Here is a 9660-nt window from a genome sequence, read left to right as displayed (position 1 = left end):
TACATTAAGATTCGTGTATGTAGCTCATCTGTACATTAAGATTCGTGTGTGTAGCTCATCTGTACATTAAGGTTCATGTGTGCAGCTCATCTGTACATTAAGGTTCATGTGTGTAGCTCATCTGTACATTAAGGTTCATGTGTGCAGCTCATCAGTACATTAAGATTCGTGTGTGTAGCTCATCAGTACATTAAGGTTCGTGTGTGTAGCTCATCTGTACATTAAGGTTCGTGTGTGTAGCTCATCTGTACATTAAGGTTCATGTGTGCAGCTCATCAGTACATTAAGGTTCGTGTGTGCAGCTCATCAGTACATTAAGGTTCGTGTGTGTAGCTCATCTGTACATTAAGGTTCATGTGTGCAGCTCATCCGTACATTAAGGTTCGTGCGTGTAGCTCATCAGTACATTAAGGTTCGTGTGTGTAGCTCATCAGTACATTAAGGTTCATGTGTGCAGCTCATCTGTACATTAAGGTTCATGTGTGCAGCTCATCAGTACATTAAGGTTCGTGTGTGCAGCTCATCAGTACATTAAGGTTCGTGTGTGTAGCTCATCTGTACATTAAGGTTCATGTGTGCAGCTCATCCGTACATTAAGGTTCGTGCGTGTAGCTCATCAGTACATTAAGGTTCGTGTGTGTAGCTCATCAGTACATTAAGGTTCATGTGTGCAGCTCATCTGTACATTAAGGTTTATGTGTGCAGCTCATGCATTCCTTCGGGTTACGATGACAAGCAATCAACCAGGACACCGAGCCTGACCCCTCTATCAATTAAATGATATAGGTTCCAACTAGAGATCCACACGGGGAGTCACCTACTGACAAATTGCCCGTGAGTGCTAGGACCGTTTTCGCGAACATCTTGTGTCATCGCTGAGTTTCTGTGTTCAATTCATATAATTTTCACCACTATTTTGCTGTTTCAACAGACAATCGAGAATATTCCTGGGGTTGGTGTTCATATCCAGAAAAGTTGTCCTTAATGTCAAGCAGTTAAAAAGAAACTCGAAACACATTTAATGTTTTTAAACTTTTGGTGCAGAGATAAGATACAACTTATCTGAGATGGGCGGGCTTTTGGACAGATTAAACTGTATATCTATAAGAATGACCAAATGCAAGACAATCTTCAGACGTAGGTAATCTGTCAACCAAGAGGGTCCAAGGATGAAGCTCCGTGTTTCCATGGTGATGGTTTTGTTGCTAGGGTTAACCAGTGCTCAGACCACTGATGTTACACCAGGTAAAGCGTTTCGATCTTTGACGTTGATGGTCATCCCTGTTACACAAATATCCCGTTGACCTTTGAAACAGAATGGTGATGTTTAAATGTCGGGTAAGTCACCGGGACCTGATAAGTTCTCGTCGCGTCTCGTCTCGTCACGTCTAATCCAGATATGTATCACGTCTAGACGGCATGCCAGGGAACTGGAGAAAACTCGAACGACTACTTTAATGTTCATGTATGTAGCTTATCAGTACATTAAGCTCATGTATGTAGCTCATCTGTAGATTAATGTCCATGTATGTAGCTCATCTGTACATTAAGGTTCATGTATGTAGCTTATCAGTACATTAAGCTCATGTATGTAGCTCATCTGTACATTAATGTCAATGTATGTAGCTCATCTGTACATTAATGTCCATGTATGTAGCTCATCTGTACATTAATGTCCATGTATGTAGCTTATCAGTACATTAAGCTCATGTATGTAGCTCATCCTTACATTAATGCCCATGTATGTAGCTCATCTGTATATTAAGGTCCATGTATGTAGCTCATCTGTACACGAGGCTCCATGTATGTAGCTCATCTGTACATTAAGGTCTATGTATGTAGCTAATCAGTACATTAAGCTCATGTATGTAGCTCATCCTTACATTAAGGTCCATGTATGTAGCTCATCTGTACACGAGGCTCCATGTATGTAGCTCATCTGTACATTAAGGTATATGTATGTAGCTTATCAGTACATTAAGCTCATGTATGTAGCTCATCTGTACATTAAGGTCCATGTATGTAGCTCATCTGTACACGAGGCTCCATGTATGTAGCTCATCTGTACATTAAGGTCTATGTATGTAGCTTATCAGTACATTAAGCTCATGTATGTAGCTCATCCTTACATTAAGGTCCATGTATGTAGCTCATCTGTACACGAGGCTCCATGTATGTAGCTCATCTGTACATTAACGTCCATGTATGTAGATCATCTGTACATTAAGGTTCATGTATGTAGCTCATCTGTACATTAAGGTTCATGTATGTAGCTTATCAGTACATTAAGCTCATGTATGTAGCTCATCTGTACATTAATGTCCATGTATGTAGCTCATCTGTACATTAAGGTCCATATTTTAAAATTGTGCAAAACTTTAAGAAATTATGAAAGTTACCAGAAGGTGTCCAAAGGAATGAGAACTTAACTTTGTTCATTTTAACAACTGCATGTTTGAGACTTATGACAAACACTAAATGTATACTTTAGGTATATAGTTCAAATGGGTGAAAAAAAGGGTTAATTTCAAAGTTTTCAAGGTAACAGCATTCAAGGTCTCAGTGAAGCTTTCAAAAAGGTTAATGATGGACATTTGGAGGACTTTTCGAAATCAGACGCATCAGTGACAAGAATGATGTCCGATTAAATTCCCTATTTTGACATGTTCCCCTGTTTTTTCAGATAAACAATTGACTTGCCTTTGCATGTGTTTGTAACGGGTGCCACCGGTAGGGCTTGATACGCTAACCTTTCCCCGAGCACCTGGTATCATCACTATTTGATAGTGATTCATAAACACGTGTTCATACTATAGTCGGAATCGTACTATCGACTCTGCTTTTGGCAGAGATTTCTTATGAATAGGGAAATGGTTTTGTCGCTTTTATTATAATATTTGAATATGAGAAAATCTTTGACTCAATATTTCAAAGTTTTATTAGCAAGTGGGCCAAAAATTGGCCTTCATCCTACCGCATCATCACTCACTCACTCACTCACTTACTCACTGGGGGGCACGGGTGGCCCAGTCGTCTAAGGCGCCGCGATTCGCTGTCCAGAGTTGCGTCCCTTGGGCACGCCAGACACCTATGATTGTGGGTTCGAATCCCGGTTCGCCCCGATTATGTTTCTAGGTTTGTCAGCACCATACCCGTGCTCGTGGGTTTCACCGAAGTGGTAAACGTCTGAGACCTGCATCACTTCGGGCTTTCCTCCCACATTAAGCTGACACGCCGTGTTATAACTGTAATACTGTTAAAAGCGGCGTTAAACCCAACTCCCTCACTCACTCACTTAATTACTCACTGACGCACACATTATACCTGAATACATGCATGAAAGTATGTTCAATGACTTTAGTATGTCTTTAATCCAGATGTCTTCACCCTCAACGCAGGAGCGTCTTTGTCAACAGTTCTCAAGGGTAAATATTTCCACCAAATTTGTAATATTAATCAAATTTATGCTCACCTCATTGATGAATCTTATATATTCTTTTGGCGATAACTGTTAATTATTGTTTTTTAAATATTACCTTGAGTTGATTTCTCCTTATAAACATCATATTGTAACCGTAACGTGATATTAACAACGTCGTTACCAAAAACATGTAACTGTACATCCTGAATCCCCATTCACATGTAATGGGAAGTGTTACCAATGACAATAAGTTCATACTTACACTTATAGTGACATATGCATCTTTCGTGTAACAGTCAGTGTCTTCACCTCACCCTCAGCACCAGGTATATGTATCACATAGATGAAATATGTATTCATAAATATACTTACCTTACCATTCAATCTCGGTTAACTGAACTTTATCGTATAATATATAAACTTCATCTGTGAAGTGACGTTGAAGATAGTAAAAAAATAATGTAACTACAGTCACCATATTATATATGTACACTGTTATAGCTTCAATGTGCGTTGGCTTTGGTCCAACTTCCAGTCGCCACGTCGTGGTATAACTGGAATACCGTCCTAAACAGTGTTAAATATAACTCAATGACTCAATGTGTGATATTGTATGGATTTTGTTATCATTCAATGTTTATCATGACAGAGATATCAATATGAATACCGCTTTAACCTTTTTTTGATTACAGCAGTGACAGCGACCCCATCCACGACCACTCAAGGTGGGTCGCGAGCAGAAATGTAAAAACATTGTGACTGAATAAAATTTCAGTGTCCATTACGTGGACATATTTTAGCTCATACTAGTATATCGATTCTGTCTTTCAAGAAATATTTTATGCATTTATATTTATGTATAAGTGTGGTTCTAAACGATCGGTGGATGGCTCAACCGTTACCCTTGTGTAGTGGTTGGTGTCTGCTCGACTAGCGGTGGTTCGATTCCAAGGTCGCGTCATACTACAGGACTTGGGAAGATGGTACTTGTTGTCACCCTGCCTGGAGATCGGTATTAAGGGGATAAAACAATGACCGGTCGGTGTGGTATCCATGTCAAACTTCGGCGTGGTTTCTCATTAGGCTAGCACTATAAAAGCAGCCAAAGTCCGGACAAGTACAAGGAGCCACGCACACATGCATGTAATAATCAGTTCCACATTGGGCTTAACCTTACTTCATGTTATGAATATCTTGTGTTGTATTTGTACGTGCATAGATCAATAATTGTGTCTATTTGTACTATTATGACGACCGTTTTCTTACACTTCTTCCCTAGTAGCAGAATGCCATTCAGTGCCTGCTGATCTGGTGTTTCTTCTGGACTCTTCGGGCAGCGAGGGGGCCACAAACTTCAAGGACCAGTTGACCTTTGTCTCCAATATTGTGGACAAATTCGACATTGGACCTGACAAAGTGCAGGTTGTATATCAACTCACAGTTTATGCATTCACTACACTATATTTGACCACTGACCATAGCGTATTCATAAATACACAGCTGTCTACATGTCACACACACGAATCTCCTTCTTGCTGATCGGTTTCCTTGTGCATATGAATCAGAGTTTCTGCTGGGATTGGTTCAGTCAAAACAGGGTAATTTGGCCAAGAGGTTTAACTTAAGCTTCAGGTATATCGATGATCTGATATCGTTCTATAACCATCAAATAGTCAGTTTCCCCTCCACTGATTTACCCACCTGAACTAGAAACAAAGGATAACAGTGAGACGGCTTCACGTGTTTCATATTTAGATTTATGCTTAAAGATTCAGAGTGACAAAACACACTACACAAGACGGATGACTTCAACTTTCAAATAGTCAACTTTCCCTTTATCTCGAGCTATATTCCTGCAGCTCCAGCCCTATGTGTCTACATTTCACAACTTTTGAGGTACAATCGAGTATGCTTTTTCAACCAAGATTTCAAAGAGCGTCATACAACTCACGGCCACAGTAAAGCTTTCAAAACGTTTTATGACAGACATCATGTAGAGGACATTTAGACATTTGACCCATCAGTGACAAAAATTATGTCTGATGCAATTACCTATTTTGACTTGTATAATATGTTCCCATGTTTTGTCAGGCGAACAATTGACTTGCCTTTGCATGTGTTTGTAACGGGTACCACCGGTTGGGCAGGGTACGCTCACCTTTTCGCGAACACCTGATATCATCACTATTTGATAGTGATTCATAAAAAACATGCTCATGATATAGTCGGAATCGTAAATCGACTGGTTTGGGCAGAGATTTCTTATGAATATGGAAACATTTTTGTCGCATTTAAAAAAACAAAAAACAACACATATCGGTATTGTGATCATAAGTGACAGCTGGACAACAAAAACAATACAAGTACAAACTAAGATAAGTACAGCAGGTCAATCATAATCCAGCTGAGTTTATGGGAAACATATATATATTTTGCATATATGATAATAAAGTATTGGTTCTTGTGAACGATGTTATGAGACCCGTAGATTCTATCCTCTGAAAAGGGTTATCGGTCTTTGTCAAGTAGTGTATTGTATATGACGGCGCAATCCTGCCAGTACAACTACTTTCGGTTTAGGTGAGTGTTGCCACGTTTGAAACCACTGTAAACAACGCCTTCTGGCTTGACGACTACACCAACAAAGCCGATGTTCTCAATGCCATCAAGAAAATCCAATACGGGTAAATTGTAGCCACGGTTATAATTGACGACAGTAGAAAGTTTCGTGTTTGAATAACATACTCATACATGCTTGCTCTAAATGTAAAATGTTGGTGCGATATGACGTGCGATGTTTCTCATATATAAAGATACAGTTTATGTATCAGCGAGTGAGTGCCATTGTTAGCAGCTGTGCAACTGTACTACGACAGCCTGTAGTGAGTGAGTGAGTGAATCTTGTTACTGGGAATGGAGTCATCCTACAGATGACATCCTTACCTTGTCCTCTTTGGTCACGTGGACATTGGCGCCCAACGTGGGGCTGAGCATGTTCATAGCCAATTTGAGCAAAATAGGCCTCAAAACCCTACAAAGCGACCAATGACGTGCCTTCTGTTGACGGATGATTGTTTAGCAGGTCAGTCTCCCATACCTTGCCAGTTGCCAACGGGGTTAACCTCTTTGGTAATTTGGACAAGCATCCGACTTCGGATCAAAAGGTCCGTGGTTTGAATCTGATCCATCATTGTGTGAATCCATCGTGGTTTGAATTAAGCAATGATGCATGCCGTCGGGACATGATGCTGCACCGCCAGGTTGTTGTGTTCCCTCATAACTTTAGAAGCACTTGACCTGTACTACCGGGAGGACAGGACATACACCTGATCACCTGCTTTGGTCACTTTGATTATAAACTTTCGTAAGAGGATATTCTTGACTACTTTTATTTTATTTTATTTCGACTGGGCTATGTTTTGTCTCAGTTTGTTGTTTAACGCCGCACTCAGCAATATTCCAGCTATATAACGGCGGTCTGTAAATAATCCAGATTGGACCAGACAATCCAGTGATTGATATCATGATCATCGATCCACGCGATTGGGATACGATGACATGCATCAACCAAGTCAGTTAGCCTGACAACCCGATCCTGTTACGGGATGCTGAAGCTATTCTAACCCGGGTACAATGCCCTGGTAGGATTTGAATGTTGGACAACTTGACCAGCCGATCACGTTAATCGCCCCTTACGAGGGTTGCTGAAAACTTATTCCTCCCCGGATCTTGACGGGTCTCTTATGTTGTTATCCAATCTAATCACCATGTGAGTAGACTTCTAGCCATCATATCATACTGTCAATCTTTAATCCAACCCAAGCCCAATATTAGTGGACTGTCATCACGCGCATGGAACTGTCCACTTTGAACCCAACCAATCGTCATACTAGTTGGCACTTTTCCTCCCAAAGGATACTTTTCCTTCGCATGACGTACCAGCAACAATGTGTATGACGGTTGCTGTCTATAGCAGCATCTTACTCTTATGTATATTCCCGCAGAGGTGGCACAACAGCCACCGACCAAGCTCTGACGCATGCGCTGCAGGAAAGCTTCTCGGACGCCCATGGAGCGCGGAACAACTCCAACAAAATTATTTTTGTTTTGACCGATGGTCAGTCCACGAAACCTGCACTGACGGCAGATGCAGCTAATAAGATCCATAACACCAACATCCGCGTCATCGCCATCGGCATTGGCTCCAGTATCTCCTCTTCCGAACTGGACACCATCGCCACCGACAAACAGCATGTATACAGAGTGGCCAATTTCAGCGGCCTCGCCGACATTGAGAAAGAGGTGGAACAACAGACGTGCAAAAGTGAGTCCCCAAAAACAAACGAACCGGGAACGGGGTGTTTGTTTATTTGTTGTTTAACGCCGCTATCAGCAATATTCCATCTTAATAACGACGGTCTGTAAATAACGAATCTGGACCAGATAATCCAGTGAAGGATTTCATAAGCATCAATCCACGCAACTGGGATAAGATGACATGCATCAACCAAGTCAGCGAACCTGACCACCCGATCCCGTTAGTCGCCTCTTAAGCCCCTATCTCACATACGCGATTTAAGAAATTGCGAACACGATTTAAGAAAAGTTGAAAAATCGTGTTGATTCGCGCTCGACCTTGTGGTTTATGCAAATTTCTTAACCAAACACGACCCTCATACGACCAAAAACGACCCTCATACGACCCTCATACGACCTTTACACGACTGAACACGACACTCATACGACCGTCATAAGATATTCATACGATACAACACGATTAAACCTAATTTAACACGACCCCAATACGACTGTCATACGACCAAACACGACTGTCATACGACGCCCATACGACTTAACACGAATCAACACGACCGCCATACGATTAAACCGGAATCATTACGATGTCCATACGACTACAAAAATAAACACGATCTCCATACGACTGAGCAAGACCTTCATACGACATATTTTTGTTTATTTTGGTCACGTGGGTCATGTAGTATATAAGCTGCATTGCAACAGCATTTCTGTGTCAGTCTTCACCATGTTCAACAACGAACAAGACCCGCAAGAAGCAGCTTTGGAGGAGGAGGAAGTACTTCTGGTAGCTATGGCTATGATGGTGAGGGGTAGGAGGCAGCGTAGGCGTCGCAGAGTGAGGAACAGGAAGAGATTCTGGGTTCGACCATGGTTGTTGAGCTTCCGTTTCGGCCGCCTGAGGTTTGGCATGGCTATAGAATGAGGTTTCACTTCAGGTGGTTTCCCACGTTCTCACTCAGTCACGTGATTGGCTCTTCCGGTCGTATGACAAACGTATGGATTTCGTGTTCAGGCGTATGGGAGTCGTATGAAAGTCGTATGAAAGTCGTGTTGAATCGTGTTAAAACGTATGAAGGTCGTATGAGTTTCTTCCCTCGCTCCCCAACACGACTGAATGCGACTGAACACGATCTTCATACGATTGAACACGACTGTCATGCGACCTTCATACGACCTTCATACGACTGAACACGACTTTTCAGCTCGGTTTAAATCGTGTTATAAATTTTTTGCATTGCAAAAATTTATGACACGATTTAATCCGAGCTGCGACGTCCATACGACCGCGCGCGACCGCCCACGACTTCACACGAATGAACACAAATGAGTGCGCGACCTTCATACGTTCTAACACGATTTAAGCAAAAACGTTAAATCGTGATCATTCGTGTTCAGATTCGTGAATGTGAGATAGGGTCTTTACGCAATCATGGGTTTCTGATGACCTATTCTAACCCGGATCTTCAAGGGTACAATGCCCTGGTGGGAGTTGAATGTTGGACAACTTTCACAAAACTATTGTAACGCTTTAACTGTTGTAAATTAATGTTAAATGGGGGATAGTATATCGGTCTGGGTAAATTGGCCCCGATCTGGTTGATTTGTAAGTGAGTGAATGTCGTTTTACGACGCAACCAGCCTGTAAATACTCGATCCTGGACCAGATATTACTGCAACTGAGTTTCCGCAACGATCGGGGGAAGATCTTGAGGAAATTGTTGTAGTTTTCTTCTGGAATACATTGTTGTATTAACACGTGTATTTCCCAAGGTCTCATGTACCTGCGTCTCATGTCATAAGAATGACCAACTTATAAATTATTATTTGACATCGTGATATATTAGCTCACCAGTTATTCTGAGACACCATTTGATACAATACGAGCTTGCATGAGTTCCTTGTTTGCATTTCAAATGACA

The 9660-nt window shown here is 41.5% G+C and overlaps 1 protein-coding gene across 2 annotated transcripts in view; it reads left to right on the top strand.

The window, feature by feature from the left end:
• Window positions 1-1106: 1106 nt before the first annotated feature.
• The window catches only part of LOC124144934 (collagen alpha-4(VI) chain-like), a 31994-nt gene continuing 23440 nt past the window's right edge, over window positions 1107-9660 (top strand). Inside the window, exons 1-6 of one of the 2 annotated variants that reach the window (XM_046514565.2) lie at window positions 1107-1245; window positions 3378-3425; window positions 4114-4146; window positions 4704-4843; window positions 6002-6105; window positions 7426-7745. In XM_046514565.2, the coding sequence (XP_046370521.2) occupies window positions 1170-1245; window positions 3378-3425; window positions 4114-4146; window positions 4704-4843; window positions 6002-6105; window positions 7426-7745 (721 nt within the window). In that variant the 5' untranslated portion in view covers window positions 1107-1169. Of the gene's footprint in view, window positions 1246-3377; window positions 3426-4113; window positions 4147-4700; window positions 4844-6001; window positions 6106-7425; window positions 7746-9660 lie in introns of both variants that reach the window. The other variant, XM_046514562.2, reaches the window with a different exon arrangement.

This window comes from Haliotis rufescens, unplaced genomic scaffold, assembly GCF_023055435.1.
Source record: "Haliotis rufescens isolate VD_foot unplaced genomic scaffold, xgHalRufe1.0.p SCAF_3, whole genome shotgun sequence".
In the NCBI taxonomy this organism is placed as follows: Eukaryota; Metazoa; Mollusca; class Gastropoda; order Lepetellida; family Haliotidae; genus Haliotis; species Haliotis rufescens.
This window is presented reverse-complemented; position numbering and strand designations above follow the sequence as displayed.